This window comes from Myotis lucifugus, unplaced genomic scaffold, assembly GCF_000147115.1.
Source record: "Myotis lucifugus unplaced genomic scaffold, Myoluc2.0 scaffold_626, whole genome shotgun sequence".
Lineage (NCBI taxonomy): Eukaryota > Metazoa > Chordata > Mammalia > Chiroptera > Vespertilionidae > Myotis > Myotis lucifugus.
The window spans coordinates 17,694-38,422 of record NW_005871674.1 but is presented as its reverse complement, the minus strand read 5'-3'; the positions used below and the strand labels follow the sequence as shown (position 1 = coordinate 38,422).

Genomic DNA, 20,729 nt, shown 5'->3' with positions numbered 1-20,729 from the left:
AAAGACAGAAGGAAAGAAAAGGAGGCTTCCTCACATGTTTCTCCATGGGTCAGGCACTGACTGGGCGGGGCTGGAAGTGTTTTATTATTTGATCTGGTTGCAGGGATGCATAAATATGTAAAAATCCATCACATTGTATACTTAAGACTTGTGTACTTTTTTAAAAATTGAGTTTTAGAAAAAGAGAAGAAGGGAGAGGGAGAAAGAAGCACCAATTTGCTGTTCCACTTATTTATGCATTCATTGGTTGATTCTTATAAAAACTGCGCCCTGGTGGGTTTTGAACCTGCAACCTTGGTGTGTCTGGTCAATGCTCTAACCAATGGAGCTACTCAGCCAGAGCAAGACTTATGTACTTTTGAAGGTTATGCCTTCATTTTAAAAAGAGCCTGCTTTAAATTGACCTAGATATTGTACATATACCTTCACCTCATTGGCTGGCGCTGAGTCACATGCTCACATTAGCTGCAAGGGAAGCTGGGAAATATGGGGAGGAAAACGGGTCAGTCATGACTGTCATGTGTCACAGTCCTCCCGTTCTCTAGTTAATCGTTATTCGCACTCGATGTGAGGCCCATTGTACTGCTGAGTTTAGCATCGTATGTTCTGTGTTGGCTTTTCAATGCATGCCTATTACGTTTGAATATTTTTGGTTGGGGCTGCCCCCAGGGCTGTTAGGGACGTGGCGACTTCACAGGTCTTTCCTTCCAGGCTCTACTTGAATCTGGTCCTCGGCAACGTGAGCGTGACCCTCCTCAGCAACCAGGCCAAGTAAGTGTCCCAGACGCCCACTGGCTTTACAGAACCCAGGCATTGTGCTTTCAATTCAGGAGAGATGGGACCAAGCTAGAACTTCTGCGTAAAGGAAAAAACTTGAACAGGTGGTGCTCTGGCTCTTGGTCTCTCTGACTAACCCCCGGGGAAAGGCTTCCTTCATGGGTTCCGTATGTTGGGTGGACAGGACCGCCAGTTTCCCGTGAGAAATGGCTCTGCTCCATTCCTCGTCTGTCTCATACACTTTTCTCCTGGGAAGCAGACAGTTGTGTCCAGCCACAATCTGTCAAGTTTCTAGGGAGGTGGAGCCGTGGCGTTTTGGGGGAGGGGACCCTGTCTCGCTCCCTAATTGACGTCACCATTCATTTAAGGTCCAGTCTCTTCTTTAGTGGGATCACAAGGTCCTAATGGGGTGTGGTTGGCAGTATGTCAAGGATCCAATGGGGCAAGGGTCCTGCCCCCAATGGGATGTAGTTATACTACCGTAAATGTAGTAACAGTCACGCGACCTTTCCCGGGCATGTCTGTTGCCGTAGATTTGCCTACAAGGACGAGTATGAGAAGTTCAAGCTCTACCTGACCATCATCCTGCTCCTGGGGGCTGTGGCCTGTCAATTTGTCCTTCACTACAGGTAAGGCAGCGTGGCGGTGGGGGACATGCTGGGGAGAGAGGGGACCGTGAGAGAGGGATCCAGGGACCCTCCTGCATCCACCGTGTTTGTGTGATGAGGTGTCGATAGAGAAGGGCCATTTCTCATGAGAAATAGCAGTCCTGTTCGCCATAATCCCTCCAATAATATCTACTAAAGGGCTGCTGCAGAGGCCTCGAGTGCAGTCAGGAAAAAGCCCGGTTTGGCCATGTTCGCACAATGGAATAGTATTTGCTTGTAAAAGGAAATGACGTTCTGACACAGGCTACAGCACAGATGAATCTGGGAAACATTACAGGGTGAGGCAAAAGTGGGTTTACAGTTGTGAGTATGTGAAACACAGAGTTGATTCTTGTATTGTTGTTTATTAATGATGGTGTTATTTTCCATAAGAAAACTGTAAACCTCCATTTGTATGTTAAGTGAAAGAAGCTGGTCACAAAAGGTTACGTAGTGTATGATTCCATTTATGTGAAATGTTGAGAACAGGTAAATCCATAGAGACTGACAATAGATTAGTGGATGCCAGGGGTTGGCGGGGGCAGGGAATGGGAAGGGACTGCAGATGGGTGTGGGTTTCTTTGGGAGTGATGAGAATGTTCTGGAATTAGGTAGTAGTGATGGATGCACAACATTGTGAATACACACACACACAAAAACACACCAAATGTATACTTTAAGAGGGTGAATTTTATGGTGTGTGAGTTATATATCTCAATTACAAAAAGAAAGAGGGAGGAAGGGAACAAAAAGCAAGGAAAGAAAGAGAGAGGGAATAGCTCACAGAGAACCTTGGTTTGCTCGTGACTTTGAGACTAATTGGCTGTTACCATAGGCAGGTTCCCTCCGGGGGCCTCCATGTCCCCGTCTGTAAAACGAGGGTGACACCAGTGCCCACCTCACAGGGTTCTCACGTGTTAACACTGTACGTGGAGGGCTCTGTCCAGCATGTGCCACCCAGCAGTGCATTGAGGACAAGGCCAGGGGCTGAAGCCACACTGCCCCAGGGGGGTTCATGTCTCCATGTGGTTTTCTGCCCCAGGGGAGGCGGCCAAGCACAGCTTGGGCATTTGGCCCAGGTGTTAAGGGTTTATTTCCTAGCAGACGCTTGGCTGGGAGTCCACTTGCTGGTCTGGCCACTTGAATGTCCAAAACAAAGGCTCATTTAGGCCCTGGACCCGTGCCTGCCTTGCTGCCTTGGGCCTGGCCCGTTTCCCTGGAGGGCAAAGGCTGCACCCATCAGTAATGCCAGCTCACATGCCCCTCTGGAAGGGGGTGAAAGTTCTCAATGAGCAACCAGATTCCTGTGCTGGGACCTCTGGGCCCTCAGAGGGCAGACCTGTGGCTTGTTGTGTAGTTAGTTCCAGGGCTCACTGCGGGCCTGGATGTTCCCACTGCTCCCCACCCCGTTCTGTCTTCCTTTCCAAGGGGTGTCGTAACAAGCACCACAAGCTGGTGCCTCGAAACAACAGAAACAGATCCTCTCCAGTCTGGAGGCCACAAGCCTGAAATGAGGTGTGGGTGGGACGGTACTCCCTCTGCAGGCTGAGTGCTTCCTTGCTTTTCCAGCTCCTGGTGGTCACTGGCCACCTTTCGTGTTCCGTGGCTTAAAGCTGTTTCACTCCAGTCTCTGCCTCACGTGCCTCAGTCTTTTCACTCCCGACCTTTCGTGTTCCGTGGCTTAAAGCTGTTTCACTCCGGTCTCTGCCTCACGTGCCTCAGTCTTGCCAGGTGGCCTCCTTCCCTGTGTTTTTATGAGTCTCTCTCATGACCTTCTTAGGAGGATACCAGTCCTTCGATTTAGGGCCCACCCTAACCCAGTGTGACCTCCTCTTTTTTTTTTTTAATATATTCTATTGATTTTTTACAGAGAGGAAGGGAGAGGGATAGAGAGTTAGAAACACCGATGAGCCGAAACCGGTTTGGCTCAGTGGATAGAGCGTCGGCCTGCGGACTGAAAGGTCCCAGGTTCGATTCCGGTCAAGGGCATGTACCTGGGTTGCGGGCACATCCCCAGTAGGAGATGTGCAGGAGGCAGCTGATCGATGTTTCTCTCTCATCGATGTTTCTAACTCTCTATCTCTCTCCCTTCCTCTCTGTAAAAAATCAATAAAATATATTTTTTAAAAAAAGAAAAGAAACACCGATGAGTGAGAAACACCGACCAGCTGCCTCCTGCACACCCCCCACTGGGGATGTGACCGCAACCAAGGTACATGCCCTTGACTGGAATCGAACCCGGGACTCCCCAGTCTGCAGGCCAACGCTCTATCCACTGAGCCAAACCGGTCACGGCTGACCTCCTCTTAACTAATTACATTTACAAGGACCCAATTTCCAAATAAGGTCATATTCTGAGGTCCTGATGCTTAACCTTTGACAAATAACTTAACTTTGCCCTGCTTTGGTTTCTTCATAGAGAGTGAGGATAACAGGCCTGGCTGGGATGGCTCAGTGGTTGAGCATTGACCTATGAACCGGGAGGTCACGGTTTGATTCCTGGTCAGGACATATGCCCTGGTTGCAGGCTTGATCCCCAGTGTGGGGCGTGCAGGAGGCAGCCAATCAATGATTCTCTCTCATCATTGATGTTTCTATTTCTCTCTCCCTCTCCCCTGCTCTCTGAAGTCAATAAAAATATATTTCTTAAAAAAGAAAAAGTCCCATCAGCAGATGAGTGGATTAAAAAACTGTGGGATGAAATACTACGCCGCTATAAAAAAGAAGGAACTTTTACCATTTGCAACAGCATGGATGGAACTGGAGAGCATTATGCTAAGCGAAATAAGCCAGTCGGAGAAAGATAAATATCACATGATCTCACTCATATGTGGGATATAATGATCAACATAATTTGATGAACAAGAATAGATTCAGAGACAAATGTTAGGGAAGGGGGCGGGGGAGGTTAGAGAACAACCTAAGGACTTGTATGCATGCATATGACTGGGGGAGGGGTGTCAATTGGGGAAAAAGGAGACATATATAAAACTGTAGACAATAAAAAAAATTTTTTTTAAAAAAGTGAGGAAAAGGGGAGCTACCCAGCAGCACGGTGGTGAGGATGAGATGAGGTACTGGCACACAAGCAGTCGTTATTGCCACCGTTATTTCCCGCTACGCTGGGCAGGCAGGGAAAAGATCACAGGCAGGGAAAAGATCACAGCCTAATGTCCTGAGCATCCTGGGAGCAGGAGTTTCATTCCTTACTCTGCCCCCTTCGGATCATTTCCTTGCTGGGTGCCCCACCCACAGGTTGTTGTGGGCTGGGTGGTCAGGGAAGGAGGGAAACCTCAGCTAGAGCCTAAGGGCAGGTAGGATTCAGGTGGGAAGGTGAGGAGGGGGCATGCGCATTCTAGGGGGAGAGACACCCAACCGGCAGACCCCCTCTGCCTTCCCGGGCATCCGGGGGTTCCGGAGGCCCCCTGTGTGAGCGGCCCTTGGCCTGGTTCTCTGTTCCGTTGCAGTGGGGCCGGGACAGCCGTCCCTGGTTCTCATGCCTGCTCCCCTCCGGGGGCTGTTTCTCCCCACAGGGTAACGGACGAAGTCTTTAACTTCCTACTGGTGTGGTATTACTGCACCCTGACGATTCGGGAGAGTATTCTTATCAGCAACGGCTCGAGGTAATTGGGGGCCCGGCTTTATGGGGGGCGTAGCGGCAGCCAAAGGGAACTCTGTCATGGAAGAGGCAGGTGAGGGCTGCTACCCTCAGCTGCATTCCCTTCCTCCTCGGGGATCCGTGACATTTCAGACCCAGGGAGGAGGAAAACCGTGCCTGCTACTGCAGCACCCTCGCTTGCCATGGTCAGTCTCTTGTTTACAAGAAACCCTAACTCAATATAACAGGACATTATCTTCTCATATTAAGAAACAGGTCCTTGGGGGCTGATGCAGGTAAGGCTTAATCCAGGTGCTCAATGTCTTCAGGACCCGCTTTCTCTCTGTCTCTCACCTCTGCCTTCTTGTGTTGTCTATTCTCAGGTTCTAGGTAGAGTTATCAGTTCCCAGCTCACGTCTTTATTTTTAGCATTCCCAGCAAAATAGGGCACATTCCTCTCTCGCAAGGTGTCTCACTGGGTCCTCTTGGTGTTCATTAGATCATGTGCCAATCACTGTAGCCAGAGAATGCACTTCTCTGATTGGCTGGGCTTGAGCCTCCTGCCCACCCCTCTAGCTGTCATTGGAAACCTAGAAGTTGAGTGTTAGGAGGGCCTGGTTCCCCACAGGAAAATTGGGATGAGGTCACTAGATGAGTGGATGAGCCGATTCTGGTGACAAGAGGGATGGTCCCCCACAGGGAGAGGAGTCTCAGGACTCTGTTGAGATCCATGGCTTGCCTTCCCCCTTCAGGACCTACTTTCCACAGTTCTGATTACTTTTCGGGGTGGCCACTTGAACCTCTGCACACCATTCTTGTCCCTATCGTTTCCCAAAACACGAAGGAACAACTTTCCAAACTCTTCCTCCTCCCTCCCTCCCAGGGGCTATAAAGAACAACCAGGAGCATGTATCTAATCCAAACCCTCAAATAATTTGCCACCTTCTCACTTTTCTGCCCAGTGGTCTCTAAGCAGGGCCTTACTCTGGACATAGAGCCATGAGGTAAGGACAGAGGAACGGCATGCAGCCCTGTAGCATGTAGCCTGTTAGAAAAGATCAGTGTTTCTCAAACTGCACTCACTCCTGTCCCATCCACGCCATTTTTGCCATGTCCTTGTATCACCTAGATGATCATTTCCCCACATTTTATTTTTTATTACATTTTTAAATTTTTAAAAATTGCTTTTTAGAGAGAGAGGAAGGGAGAGGGAGAGAGAGAAGCAACAATTTGAGAGTGAAACATCGATCAGCTGCCTCCTGCACACCCCCCACCAGGGATTGAGCGCAGATCCCAGCATGTGCCCTGACCAGGAATCGAACCTGCAACCTTTCGTGCGCTAGACGACGCCCAACCAACTGAACCACACCGGTCAGGGCATCGTTTTTCCCACATTCTAAATCAGCCGTCTCCTTTTTTTTTTTTTACTTAAATAAATATTTGTTTTAAAAGGAAGCTTTATTTCACCACTTTACATGGAAAACCAGCATCAATTACAGGAAAGAGGAAGTAGTATAAAAATATCTTTTTGTTTTCATTGTCTAATTTATTGAAGGCTCTGGGCTCTGGGCTTGTGTTTTTCCTTATGTGCGTTTGTTCATGTGTAGAAAGGGAGACGAACGGATGTAGAGACGCATTAAAGATATACTAGCATCTAACCAAGACCATCTCCTCGACTTAATCAGGAGAACGGAAAGAGATATAATTCAGTATCATCTGGTGCAAGCGTGAGTTTGACATGCTTGATCTAGTGTTACACTCAAATGTCATCTAGAACTCAGTGATACACACCCCATGCTTTGGGAAACACTTGTTAGAAAATCTTACCCAATAAATAACATTCATAGTTTGCCTGAATTTTAGTGACTAGTGGCTTTCTGCTTTGAGGTCTGGTTGGAGGGGAGCCAGGGTAGCATTTAGTGGAGAAACGGACCAGGGCATTTGGCAGGGCTTCCTGGTTACTAATGATCTTCCTGTGCCGTCAGTCTTGGAGTCTCACCCTCCTGATGGTCTCATAGTAAGAGTGTTCGGGGCCTGCTGTGTCTCTGATGGTCACTAACACTTTAGTAAGTTACTCTGGTCAGCTCTTTTTCTAGTGTGGTAAGCCATGGATGGGAGCAGGACTGAGGGGAGGTCCCTGCACGTGTGGGGCACACCAGGAAAATCAGAGGGGACAAAAGGAGGAAGTGGGGTTCCAAAGCCAAGCCTAAATATTTGCCTAACGCTTTTAGCTGGGGCTTTTCCAGGGCTTCTCTGGAATGCGTGCTCTGATGGGACAGCAGGAAGTGTTGTCTCTGAGCTTGTAATGCAAAGCTTTGCATGTGGGGCCACTCTGCCCCCTCACACTTGGCCCTTACGAGGGACTAGCTAAGAAACCAGTAAGAGAGCACAGTGAGGAGGAGGGAGGGGTGAGCTCTACCTTTCTCACCTCTGAAGCATCCCAAGGTCAGCTCAGGCGCTCAGCGTTGCTGCCCCATAAATGCCCCATGGTCTTTGTGGAAATGAATTCAACCCCAGCTCTGTGATGAGGCAGGGTCCGTGGGGCCTTACCGTGTTCTGAGGACAGGTGGAGCTGAGCCATATGGCTTCCTGGAGACTTGGTGCCCAGTTTTGGTGTGACTGAGCCTCTGTCATCTTGTTCCCTGTTGCACTTGGGACCTGAGTTAGAGGTACGGTCAGGGAAGCAGACCTAGAGAGGTGGGGGACTCCCCCCTTGTGGGATGGAGCCACCCTTGCTTTGTGTCTGATGCCTCCCATGTGAGAAGTAACTCATTAGCTTAGTTAGTGCGATAAGCAAGTCAGCTTCCCTTGCAGATTTGCAAATGATTGAAAACCACCTGATAGGAGTAACATGAAGGGGATTTATGGGAGCATACAAATAGTTCAAGGAGGTAAAAGGGGTTCAATGTTAATAGTCCCTCCTCCTTCTCCTTATTCTGTTGTCCCCTGATCTGGTTCCCAGCAGCCGGGGTCACCATCCTACTGGATCAGCAACCCCAGATTCCCTTTCCTTCCCAGATCTAGCTGTAATCTTGAGACAGACTCCTGATTGGCTAGGCTCAGGTCACATGCTCATCCCTGAGCCAATCACTGTGGCTGGCTCTGGGTCATGTGCCCAGTTATATTATTCAGCTGCACCCAAGCATCCTGACTGGGAGTGGCCGTGAATAGGTTCCCTGAAAGAAAGCTGAAGCCTGGTCTGCAATGGGGGTGATTGACAGACAGGCAAAACAGCAGATGTCTCCTGCAGTTAGTTCTGGGCCAGAACAAACAATGAATCAGGGATCATATTCATTTTTCTGGCTAACCAGCCTTGGGCACCTGGCTCTAACAAGCTTTTAAGGCATAGTGGTAGCTGGCAACGGAGGGAGCCTCAATGTAGAAGCCATTCCACCAACTGCCCAGATTACAGGAACGGCCTGCAGATGAATAGTGGCTGGTGCGGTATCCTCCACACACATCCAGATGTGGCCAAGGTGTCCTGTAGGGGGGCTGTGGTCTTCCTGGGCACAGTCCGCAGACACCAGGACTTGATTTCCCTACGTTCCGGCAGGAGTGCTCCATGCTTCCCGGGGCATCTACTGTCTGCTCCTGAAAAAGCCCGCCCGCCCTGCAAGCATCCTTTCTGTCCAAAACAGGCTCGGAGAGTGACTGCTACTGGTGCAGGTTTCTTTCTGGGGTGACAAGCATGTCCTAAAACTGATTGTGGTGACGTAGCACAACTCTGAATCTATATTTTAAATGGGTGAATTGGCCGAAACCGGTTTGGCTCAGTGGATGGAGCGTCGGCCTGCGGACTGAAGGGTCCCGGGTTCGATTCCGGTCAAGGGCATGTGCCTGGGTTGCGGGCACATCCCCAGTGGGAGATGTGCAGGAGGCAGCTGATCGATGTTTCTCTCTCATCGATGTTTCTGACTCTCTATCTCTCTCCCTTCCTCTCTGTAAAAAATCAACAAAATATATTTTTTAAAAAATGGGTGAATTGTATGGGTCTGAACTGTATCACAATAAAAGTGTAATACATACACACACACACACACACACACACAGACACACACACATGTGCAAAAAACCTGCCCAGAGCCCTGGGATGTGCAGACGGACGATGGGACCGGGGAAGAAATGACGTCTAGCTTCTCCCAGTGCCATTGAGTGGCAGCTGTCATCGCTGGGCTACGGGCACAGCAAGCTGTGAAATGAAAAGCTGCTGCTCAACCAAGCCTGTTGCCCAGAGCCTGTGTCAGGCTCAGGCCACTCCCAGGTGGAGAGAGGGCGTTTCTCCGGAGAGTTTGGAGACGAGGACAAAGGAGCACGGACTTGCCAGGACCCGAGGACTTGTGTGGGCTTCGCAGAGCTGGGGAGGTTCCACAGAGGTTTCCTGGGTGCTCTTCAAGCTAAAAGTCTGAGGTGGCCAACTGCCTTTTCTATCAGAAAACCAGTGCCAGGGGCCTCCTAGACTCTGACAGGCAAGACAGGGACACGAAGAGGGAGAGGCGGAACTGGGAAGTGAGTGGACGTCTTATCTTGTCCCATGAACTCCCGTGGCACCTGCAGCCATCTCCTGTCCCCTCTGTGCTGGTGGCATCCAGACCAGGTGTGGCTTTCCCCAGCTGCACCTCCTGGGCATCACCTCATGCATTTCAACATTTACTTCCTACTGTTTACCTAGTGCTGGTCATGCTAGGAATAAAGGAAAAAGCCTTGTCCTTCACCATAACCTTTGAGGGACCCACAGGCCATTGTCTGAACCTGATTTACACCCAGAGCTGTAATGGGGCTGCAAAGAGAAGAAGGGATGAGGAAGAGCCAGTCCCTGCTCTTATGATGTCTATATTCTTGTCGGGAGGTTTTAAGGCCACTTAAACCCCCGTTAGGACAATGCAAATGGAAATCTCAATGACACACCAATTTTTACCTAATAGGTTGGGCAGAAATTTTAAAATTTGGTTTCAGTCATTGGTGAGGGTTTGGGGAACCAAATTGTCTCCCCTACTGCTGATGGGAGTATAAATTGGGATTGAGATTTTGGGGGGCAACTTCTGAGCCAGTCATCCCGCTTCTTGGAGAAACAATGTCATCACACTAGGGACTTCCATGGGGGTGTCTTGGCAGCACCAAGAATGGTAGTGACCGTTAAGGAGCAACCACGTGGACTATGGCAGAGCCACATCCTGAAATGCCATGTGACAGGTCTATAGGTACCAGCCTGGGATCCAGATGAGAAAGCCAGTTGCAGGATGATTTAGTTAAAAAGAAAGTCTAATCCAGCAGCTCACCCCCCAAGCCAGCAGGTCCTCAGGCTCCTCCTTGTGAGCAGTGGTGCCCTGGACCCCCACCCCAGTGAGAGAGAGAAAGAGAGAGAGAGAGAGAGAGAGAGAGAGAGAGAGAGAGAGAGAGAAAGAAAGATATGGCTTGATACCTCCTATAGATGCCTCTGGTGTCCCAATCACTACAGCCCCATCCTTGGGAGGAGGGAGCCCTCCTGCTCCCAGGCTGTGTTTGGCAAAGCACATCCCTGCCGCCCTGTGTTCTGTTATCTGAGCTCCCAGAGAGGGACCAGGAAGGGCCAGCAAAGATGTGAGAAAATCTCAGGGACTTTGAAGGGCAAAGGCGTTGGGTCCAGCATCCCTCCCCGGCTGTGGAGTGAGAACCCTGAGCCGGAGGGACACTGGGCTCTGACAACAGGGTCCCCATAGCTTCTGGACGGGGTGGGGTGGAGTCCAGGGCTGGATGCGGGCTTGCAGTGGAAGGAGGAGCAGACTCGCCCAGGGTGTGGGCTCCCGGGAGCAGCTGCGGCTGGGGTGGTGTGAGGTGCTGCAAGTGCTGCTGGTAGCTGCAGCTCTGTGTCAAAGTGTGTGTGTTCTGTGTTTATTCAGCAAATTTACTGAGCACCTGCTCTGAGCAGGTGCATCAACGAACCAGACAGACAGGAATCTTGCGCTGCTGGAGCTGACATCTGAGTGGGGAAGGGGGTTCAGGAAACAAAGGAAAAAACAGTAAGAATTTCAGACAGCGGTGAGCACCGTGTGATCCAGTGGGGCTGTCTGGCTGACTTGGATAAAAGGTCGGGGAAGGTCTTGGAGGAGGTGACAGACAGAACTTGAACTTGGACCAGGAAGCCTGTAGGCCAAGGCCTGGGAGCAGAGAGAAAGTACAAAAGGCCCTCCCCATCGGCCAGCGCGGCTTCCATGACAAAATACACAGACAGGGCAGCTCCAACAGCAGAAATCCATTTTCTCTCAATCCTGGAAGCTCCGCATCCGGACCAGGGGGCCAGCCGGGCTGGTTTCTCCTGAGGCCTGTCCTTGGCTGGCAGACGGTCCCTGTGCCCTCCCGTGGCCTTTGCTCTGAGCACGCACACTCCTCGTGCGTCTCCTCCTCTTCTGAGGACACCAGTGCTATTGGATGGGGGCCCATCCTCATGACCTCATTCAGCCCCAGTGACCTCTGAAAAGACTCCCTCTCCTAATGTGGTCACATGGGGGGCTAGCGAGGGCTTTAGTCTGTGAGTTCTGGGGACACACAGTTGAGTCCATAACAGGTCCTGAGGTATCAGTGGTTCGAGGAGGAGGGGACAGGGAGGTGGGTATAGCCGTGCCGAGGTTAGGGCTGCGTGCTCAGGGTGCCTGGAAGCCTCTGTGGGTCTCCTGGCTCATCGATGCGTGGCTGAGTGTGGTTGTGCGTCTTCGTAGGACAGGGAGGGGGACAAAGTCCCCGCCCACCACACACACAGGCTGGGAAGCTGGGAGGTGCCTGCCTTTCTCTCCCCCCTGAGCTTCCCTTCTCTTGTTCTCTCCCGAGAATTAAAGGCTGGTGGGTGTCGCACCACTACGTGTCCACCTTCCTGTCTGGAGTGATGCTGACCTGGTGAGTGTCTCCTGCCCCGCCCCCACGCCTCCCCTTGCCCTCCCCAGGGGGCCGTGAATGGGGACTAGTCGTGGGTGAGGGGCCCAGATGGCTTTCCAAGGCCCTGGCCCCGGCTGGGCTGACTTCGGGGCCAAGGAGAGTGTGAGCTTACAGCAGAGCCCCAGGGAGTTTTCCTGGAAATGTACCTCCTCCTGCTGGCTGGGGCAGAGGGGACAGGGGCTTTCCAAGGCCCTGGCCCCGGCTGGGCTGACTTCGGGGCCAAGGAGAGTGTGAGCTTACAGCAGAGCCGGGAGCAAGGCTGGGGCAGAGGGGACAGGGAGCAAGGCTGGGGCGGAGGGGACAGGGAGCAAGGCTGGACAGCAGCACAAGGACGAGGCTGTGGCACCGAGGCGTCAGGCACAGAGGGAGGGGGGACCTGTGGGACCTTAGGCTTCAAAACTACACGCTCCCAGGGACACGGGTGGTAAAGAAGGGTAGACACTGGGATTTGGGTTTCAATGTAAAACCCTTCCCTCTCTCCCAGCGGGAACAGGATGGGCGGGATGGATGTCTGATTCCCCAGGACCCCTCACCTTCTCCCCCACCTCTCTGCAGGCCCAACGGACTAATCTATCAGAAGTTTCGCAGTCAGTTTTTAGCGTTTTCCATATTTCAGAGTGAGTGTCTCTTGCCTACATTCAGGGGAGGGGGCACGGGGTTCCCTGTGGAGGCCCCGTCCCTGGGAGGGATGTGTCTTTCCTGGAGGGGAGAGGGCACTGGGGGAGGTCCCTGGAAATCCAAAGAGCTACCTGCCCCCCAGGTCAACTCCATCCTACCCCTCCACCCCCAGCCTCTAGCGATGGCCTGCCCCATTGCCCCCTGGAGCCCCAGTCACCGCCTCTTTCTTCTCCCAACCAATCGCCACCTCTGAGAACCCACTGGTGTTGGGGCACTAACTTTGTTTTCCTTAAAATGGAAATATATGTTCTTTTTTCTCATTTAGGAACAGCCCTGGATTTATATACAATGCACTGCCCCGGGGGTCGGGGAGCTGGAATGGTTGGCCACAGGGAGAGCGAGTTTTACTTTTCACCATAGACCTGTTTGTTCCCTTTGAATTTTATACCGTGTGCATATTGCCCACTCAAAAAAATACAACTTAATTTTTAAATAAAACCCTGCTTACGAACAAGTCCAAATATATAAAGCTGAGAATGAAAATTATGTACAGTCTCGCCCTTGGGGTGACCACTGGTAATAGGTCTATGTCCTTTCTAACATTTTACTCCCAAATACGTATATGCATATATACTGCATTATGTATAGTCCACCAACACGGGATCCCTCTGTACATACAGCTTTGCATGTAACCTGGGAAACAATTACCATGGGCTTTTTTCACCCTCAGTACAAGTATCCCATTGTAAGGAACTGTCTCTTGCTGATCTGGCATTGCACACAGCTCCCAGCCCGGTGCAAGCCTCTTTTGAGTGCCTACTGCATGCCTAGGAAAGCTCTAGAAGTTTCTATTTGAGAGAGAGGGAGGGGTGTGGGTGGGAGAGGGCTGTACCCTCTGGTCTGTGAAGACCCACCCCTTTGCGGTGGAAGTGTCACTCAATCCTCCGCGTGCTGCGCTCCCCCTGCAGGCTGTGTCCAGTTCCTGCAATATTACTACCAGAGGGGCTGCCTCTACCGGCTGCGGGCTCTGGGGGAAAGGAACCATTTGGACCTCACTGTGGGTGAGTAGCCGACCTGGGGGGTGGAGGCACAAGTACTGGCCCCTGCCGGCTCCCCCAGATCTGACTCCTAACTCCCCACAGTGGGAGCATGTGCCGGTGAGGACATAACAGAACCTCCCACACATGAAGGCAGGGCTGCTGGCCTCTACCCAAGTTGCTTTTCATAATTCGTTGTGGATTCTGTTTTAGTGAAGTGTGAGACCAGCTGTGTACCCTCAGTGCTGGCTTCTCTCTTATCCTTTTAAAATGTCTATTTTTTGTCTGTGATTTATAATAAAAATATACTATATATATATGTTAGCCCAGTGCTGTTGTACATATATAACCGATGTGTAATATGTCTGCATATAAATATATATCAACATATACATATATACACATTGGGAATGTGTGTGAACTTTTAAAAATATTTTTTTTTATTTATTAAAAAATTTTTTTAAATTTATTTCAGAGAGGAAGGGAAAGGGAGAGAATAGAAACATCAATGATGAGAATCATTGATTGGCTGCCTCCTGCACGCCCCCTACTGGGGATCGAGCCCTCAGGATGTGCCCTGGCCAAGAAGTGAACCGTGACCACCTGGTTCATAGGTCAGCACTCAGTCACCGAGCCACCCCGGCCGGCCGTGTGTGTGTAACTTTTTATCTCATAGGGTTGGGTGCCCAATCAGAAAAGCTTGGAGACCTTTCATCTAAGCTCTCAGGGGAAACTATTTTTAATAAAACTCTGCTATCTCTTAAAATGGTCATTTCTATTGAATTGCTCCACAAAGTAGGCCTTGCTTTGTCAAGACTCGATTGAAATGATGCATTTGAAAGTTCACTATAAAGTGCAAACTAAAGGAAATTTTAAACAGTCCCTGGCACATCAGCGTTCCGTAAGTGTTGTCAAGCCTACTTGTCCTTGGTGACTTCAGGCTGAGCTGTCAGGCCTGGTGACGGGCGCTCTGCATGCTCTCTGGGCGATTCTCATGGTGAGCGCTCCCACACCTGTAAGAGCTGAGGGCTGTCCCCCCGCGCTGTCTGTCTGTGCCTAGCTGATCTAGGGGTGACTGGCACGGCCAAGCAGTGGGCGCTTGGTGGGTCCCTCACACAGGCCTTCGCCCTCTCCCTCCTCCACAGAGGGATTCCAGTCCTGGATGTGGCGGGGCCTCACCTTCCTCCTGCCTTTCCTGTTCTTTGGCCATGTGAGTACCCTGGAGTCTGTGGGTGTCCCCTACTCTGGGGTGACCTCCAGGAACACAGTGTCTGTTGCCTCTCCCTCATGTCCCCATTCACCAGCCATCCCCGGGCTGGGCCTCATGGGTTCCCAGGCTATGGCAGGCCCTGGGTCCAGGGAGCCCAAAGGCAGGGCCAGAACTGGCCCTCAGGCTGCTCTGGCCTAGGGTGCCCCAGTTTCATTTGGGGGGTTTCAGTGTCTCAGGGCAGTGGCTACCAGAAGCTGGGGTCCTGGTGCCTCACCCGGGGGTTTCCCATGTGGTGTCCAGGGGAACTGGGACTGAGCAGTGCCCCCCCGCCCCCCCCCCTGCAGTTCTGGCAGCTCTACAATGCAGTCACGCTCTTCAAGCTTTCCAGCCACGAGGAATGCAGAGAATGGCAGGTATGGGTGTGTGTGTGTGTGTGTGTGTGTGTGTGTGTGTGTGTGAGGGTGGTCCTGGGGAACAGTGTGTATGTGGAGGGGCAGGGGGAGGTCCTGGGGAAGGCTGGGCTGACTTGGGGGAAATTATTTCCGTAGCCGCCTGCCCCCTTTGCTCTCCTCCATGGGGCCCAGACTCTGCTGCTGGGCCTGGGAGCCCCTCAGGGGTGGCTCCCCATTGAACACTCCCCAGGGCCCGGCCTGACCCCAGGACTCAGGTCCTTCACCCAGTTGGCCCGGATGTCTGCCTTCCGCCTGCAAAACCTTGCAGTTGGTGGGTGGCTTGTGCTAGGGGTTCTGAGGTCTGGGGTGGGGTGGCACCCCAGCAGGGCGAGCTGGTCAGAGCCGGCACGGCCTGTTCCTCCTTCCCCTCTGCACTCTGTCCCGCCAGGTGTTCGTGTTGGCAATCACCTTCCTGGTCCTCTTCCTGGGCAACTTCCTGACCACCCTCAAAGTGGTGCACACCAAGCTCCAGAAGAACAGGAACAAGGCGAAGACGCCGTGAGCCGCGGGGCTGCGCCCCCGAGCCCGGGACTTTGAGACTGCGGGGGTCTCCGTCGGCACCCTCGCTGCCGATTCCTCCTCAGCAGCGCCAGTGGCCACTGGTGCAGTGACCTCAGGGGCCAGTGGCCTCCCCGGGAGCAGGGCCAAGGCCCGAGTCCCCGACTGGACAAGAGAAATGTGACCCAGCCTGTCCGAGCAGTATTAGCCACCCTTCCTATTTATGACGTATTTAATGCCGCGCCCTCCCCACCTCCCTAGAATCGAAGCCCCCGCTGCTCTTGGCCGGACTGTCTTCCCGGGAGAGGCAACGCCTCAGGGAGCCCCTCTGTCCCCCGTCCTGGCACTTGAAGCCCTCAGGGCAGGGTGTGGACATGCCTCCTGCGGTTGGATGTGTGACCTGTTGCTTACAGAGTCGCAGGCGGAGGCGGGAGGAGGGCCCCGGGAGTCCGGTGGGGACTCCCTCCCCAGCACACGCTTCTGCTGTCGGCTCCCGCCTCCTCCCAGCCTCCGTTTCTCTGTGGGCGGGTATCTACCTTCTCAGAGAACCGCTGTTGTGCCTTGTGCTCCTTGTGCTTCCTGAGTCCCCTGACTGCCGGTCACCTGGGGAAAGTGGCCGGGCCGGCCTGAGGCCTGGGGTTCTTGGCCCCTGGAGCAGCTGGGCCCAAGGCAGGCAGGGTTTCTGAGTCACCACCAGAGGGCGCCCCAGCCCCGGCACCATGTGGGTGGTTTGAGGGCGTTACTTGACACTTCCTGACCCTCAACCCGCAGCCCATCTTCCCCGAATCCTTGCAGTGGGAACTCAGAGTGAGACCCAGACCCTCAGCGCTGGCCGGGACTTCAGCCAGCACCACTGTCACCCAGCCCTCCATCACCTCCCTTACTCAGAGGTTCCGGAAATTGGGGTGGGGGGTGTCTGAGCAACCTCACTTTCAGGAGGTCACACAGGGCAAGGTTCCTGGTCACCTCACGGTAGATTCTGAATTGGAGGGTGAAGAAGCCAATTTTCTGCCCCTTCTCCCACACCTGAGCCTCATCTGCCCTTAACGACTTCCCTATAAATCCTCTTGGACCAGAAGTCATAGCTGGTGTCCACAGCTATGCTGTGGCCCTCAAAGGGGTTTAAAAGTTTTTAAATTAGTTACATTTTTAAAATATGGAATCCACCCCCAGTAAGATTCCACATAAAAATCCAGATCTTGACTTTCCCTAGATAACTGGAAAGCCCTGGCCGCGTTCCCACAGAACAGCCCTCACCTGGGCTGCCTGCCTGCCCGGAGTGGTGCTTGCTTTCTAGTTTGCGGAGACCCCACCACTCCCTCCTATCCCCGCCCTCCTTCACTCTCCACGCCGCCCATCTGGCCCTTTAAGAACTTGGGTTTGCCCTAGACTCGCGTTGGCAACCTTTTCCTGTGACGGGCCAGATGGTCTCAGTCACAATGACTTTAGCCTGCAGTTGTGGGGCAAAAGCAGCCCACGCATAAATGAATGGGCATGACTGTGTTCCAATAAAACTTTATTTACAAAAACACACAGCGGCCGGAGTTGGCTCACAGGCCATAGTTTGCTGACCTCTGTTCTAGACCCTCATTTGTCCACGAGGCCCTGGACTCTGCTGGAACCAGAGGTCCTTGGTCTGAACGCTCTGGTGAGTCCCCATGGGGGGGCCTCCGGGAACCTCGGTGGGGTGCGGTGGGCTGAGAGGTCTTGCCCTAGCAGGTGACTTCAGAGAAGCTCAGGCTTAGGCACAGCACTGGGCACAGGGTGCGGAGGCAGAGATACCCGGGGAGCAGGAGCCACCTGGAGCCATCACCCCACCTTGGGTAGCGCTGACTCCAGAGTGAGCTCAGGACCAAGCAGCTGTCAGTCTCTGGGGTACTGGAATCCCCTGGGGCACTTTAAACAAATTCCTGGGTCCCTGAACCCAGACCTTCCAGAAGGAAGTTCCGTGAATCTGCGGCTGGGGGGTCCGTCAGTCAAGTCCGATCTTGAAGGAGGCCAGGGTGGCCTCGGCTCTGGAACACATCCCCCAGCAGTGGGGGCTGAGGGGCAGCGGGGCTAGACGACTCCTTTGCAGACAGGGACACAGTCTCAGGACTGGCCTGCCCACGATCAGGAGCTGCTGTCACTTCATCTGAGTTTCTGGCAGTGGGGGCTGCAGGTGAGGAGACCCCGGGGCAGGGGTCGGATGGGTGGTCCACGGTGTTTGCTCTGCTTTCCGAGTCTCTTCTCCCCCTGGTCATGTGCACCCGGATCTGGGCAGATGTCGGCCAGGCCAAAGGCTGCCACTGAAGTCCTCTGCGTAGGGTGGGCGGGGGCGATGCAATTCCTGTGTCCGTGTCCGGGGCTGCGTTCTCCTGATAGGCCTGGTTGCATCGTGGCCCGGCGCTCCCGGGGGAAGGAAGCGAGACCGGAGGATGCAGCCCTGCCTATCTCCCCAGCCCAGGGCCGTGGGGCGCTGCCAGATCCACAGTGGCCCACGGACCAGTGTAGTTGGTTGTTTCAAGCACAGGCTTTGAGGACCTATTGGGTGATTGAAGGGGGACACGTGGCTGGGGGGAGAGTGCAAAGAGGGCACGCCAAAGTCCTGGGGACAGATGCCAGTTCCAGGGCACAGAGGGCCCGAGTCCGCACACTCGCCCACCACCACACAGGCCACAGCTCGAGCTCCTGGTCAGAGCCCAGCTGGGAAAGGAGAAAGTTCCAGACCATCCAAAGAGTCTTGCCACAGGCTCCAGACACAACTCCGAGTGCCCTTCGCGAGCTGGGGGTGGGCAGGTCCCGGGGAGTAGCCGGCCGGGCCCTGTCAGTCCTGTTCTGTTCTGAGGGCTGAGTGCCCGCCCCGAGGGGTCAGAGCAGCAGGCACCGCCGGGGGTGTTTCTGCCGCTGCGCTTTCTTCAGGGCGCTGAGGGCCACCTTGGCGGCCTCTCGGAAGACGTCCTCCACGTTCTCCCGAAACTTGGCGGAACATTCCAGGTAGAGGGCGGCTTGCATTTGCTGGCAGGTGTTCAGGCCCTGGGGGAGGAGGGAACAGCATTCGATGTGGGGCCTGGAGCCTGGGGCGCCTCCTGACACCCCCTGGTGGGCTTGGGGCTGGCTTTAGGGGCTGTGGGGCCTTGGTGTGGGGCCCCTCTTGCTCCCTCCCAACCTCCCTCCCACCCTCCTTCCCAACTCAGGCAGAAACGGGGCGGGGGGGTGGGGGGGGGATGAATTCTGAGAACGGGGTTGTCTGTCCTGTCTGTCAGGCCTGTGAGGAGAGGTGGGCTTCCTCCCCAGACCTCTCTCCCTTCTGGAAAGCACCGTTTAGGCAACGGAGCTTGTCATTAGAATTAAAAATACCTATTTCTAAAACAGATTTACTTTTATTCATGCTTATTCCCTGTTATTAAACCTTATTAGATTTGCTTCATGTTCCCTTCATCCTCCCATGCCTCAGGAAGCCACGGGACTCTCACGAGTTGGGGGAAGGCTGCTTTTGAACAAGGGCCCGCCCCTGGGGTCCCCTCGGGAGACGGGACAGGATGATGGCTAAGGGCCCAGACTCTGGAGCCATGGTGACTGGGACGGCATCCTCGATTCGCTTCAGGTTAGCTGTGTGACCCTGGGCAAGCTCCTTAACCTCTCTGGGTCTCAATTTATCTCCCCATAAAATGGGGAGCACTAACAGTATCTGCCTCGGGGTATTGGATTAAATAAAGTGCTCAGAGATGTGGGCTCTCAATATTCTACAGCTGTTATTCTCAGAATCCTGTTTGCTTCCACTGTGCGAAGGGCCAGAGGCACCCCGTTGCAGAGGCCAAAGGCCTGGGCGTCTTTTCAGCCACAGCTGTGCCGGGGACCTGGGCTCCTGGTGGGGAAGGGGAGGGAGGGACCCCGAGCCCACCTGCGTGTAGGTGATGGGCTCCAGCTGGGCCGCCCGCAGCTTCCGCAGCTGCTCCTTGTCCTTCCTCAGGTCCGTCTTGCAGCCAATGAGCACCATGGGGGTCCCACGGCAGAAATGCGTGACCTCGGGGAACCACTGTGGAGGGAGAGGCTGGGCATCAGGGCTGGGGCTGGGGCTGGATCCGAGGCCCCCAACCGGGGGGCAGGCCTCACCTTGATGAGGACGTTGTCATAGCTGGTGGGGTTCATGACGTCATAGCAGATGAGCACCAGGTGGGTGTTCTGGTAGGAGAGGGGCCGCAGCCGGTCGTAGTCTTCCTGCCCTGAAACCAACCGGAGAGCAGGTGGGGGTCAGGGAGGCTCCCCTCCTTGTCCACCTGAGTCCCTGGTCTGGGCTCAGAAGGGCCAGGGGTTTGGGGGTCTGCCGGACAAGTAACACCTGCTAGGGCTTCAGTTTTGTCCTGTGGAAAACAGGTGGCCGCCCGCTGTCCTGGACGGCAGCGAGGATGGCATGAGAGAAAACCCAGCAGTAAGTGCTGAAAAGCCACGAGCAATTACTCTGGAGACGGTCACCCCGCCCCCAACCCTCTTACCCCCCTACCCTGTGCTCAGGCTGAAGTCACATCACCCTCCCCCAAAACAAAGTTAGAAGAGGGTGCCCCCCAATTCCCGGAGGTGGGTGGCCTCAGGTGAAGTTCATCCTGCCATTCTGGCCACTGCTAGGAAGAGTGGGGGCGGCTGGAAATAGCAGCAAGTTTCTCACCTGAACTCACCTGAACCCTCTCCCCCACCCCCCAGGGCACATCAGACTCACCCCCAGGCTGGGCTGGAGCAGTGGTGGGGTTTTTGTTTGTTTTATTATATATATATAAATATATTTTATTGATTTTTTACAGAGAGGAAGGGAGAGGGATAGTTAGAAACATCGATGAGAGAGAAACATCGGTCAGCTGCCTCCTGCACACTCCCCACTGGGGGTGTGCCCGAAACCAAGGTACAAGCCCTTGACTGGAGCCAAACTGGTCATGGCTGTTTTAATATATTTTTATTTATTTTATACAGCAGTGGTTCTCAACCTTGGCTGCACATTAGAATCACCTGGCC

At 53.5% G+C, this 20,729-nt stretch overlaps 2 protein-coding genes across 6 annotated transcripts in view; one reads left to right on the top strand and one right to left on the bottom strand.

Annotated features, from left to right (window-relative positions):
* Positions 1-19,094, top strand: part of TMEM120B (transmembrane protein 120B) — a 38,037-nt gene extending 18,943 nt beyond the window's left edge. For 2 of the 5 annotated variants that reach the window (XM_023746092.1, XM_023746094.1), the window contains exons 4-12: positions 712-771; positions 1,311-1,406; positions 4,958-5,047; positions 11,824-11,889; positions 12,484-12,545; positions 13,515-13,607; positions 14,644-14,793; positions 15,138-15,206; positions 15,634-19,094. In XM_023746092.1, the coding sequence (XP_023601860.1) occupies positions 712-771; positions 1,311-1,406; positions 4,958-5,047; positions 11,824-11,889; positions 12,484-12,545; positions 13,515-13,607; positions 14,644-14,793; positions 15,138-15,206; positions 15,634-15,782 (835 nt within the window). In that variant the 3' untranslated portion in view covers positions 15,783-19,094. Of the gene's footprint in view, positions 1-711; positions 772-1,310; positions 1,407-4,957; positions 5,048-11,823; positions 11,890-12,483; positions 12,546-13,514; positions 13,608-13,688; positions 13,901-14,643; positions 14,794-15,137; positions 15,207-15,633 lie in introns of those variants that run through there. The other 3 variants (XM_023746093.1, XM_006104969.3, XM_023746095.1) reach the window with 3 other exon arrangements.
* RHOF (ras homolog family member F, filopodia associated) overlaps positions 17,243-20,729 on the bottom strand; it is a 10,801-nt gene continuing 7,314 nt past the window's right edge. The window contains exons 3-5 of the mRNA XM_006104987.3: positions 19,839-19,948; positions 19,627-19,761; positions 17,243-18,758 (exon numbers count right to left, since the gene is read on the bottom strand). Coding sequence (XP_006105049.1) covers positions 18,594-18,758; positions 19,627-19,761; positions 19,839-19,948 — 410 coding nt within the window. The 3' untranslated portion in view covers positions 17,243-18,593. The remainder of the gene's footprint in view (positions 18,759-19,626; positions 19,762-19,838; positions 19,949-20,729) is intronic.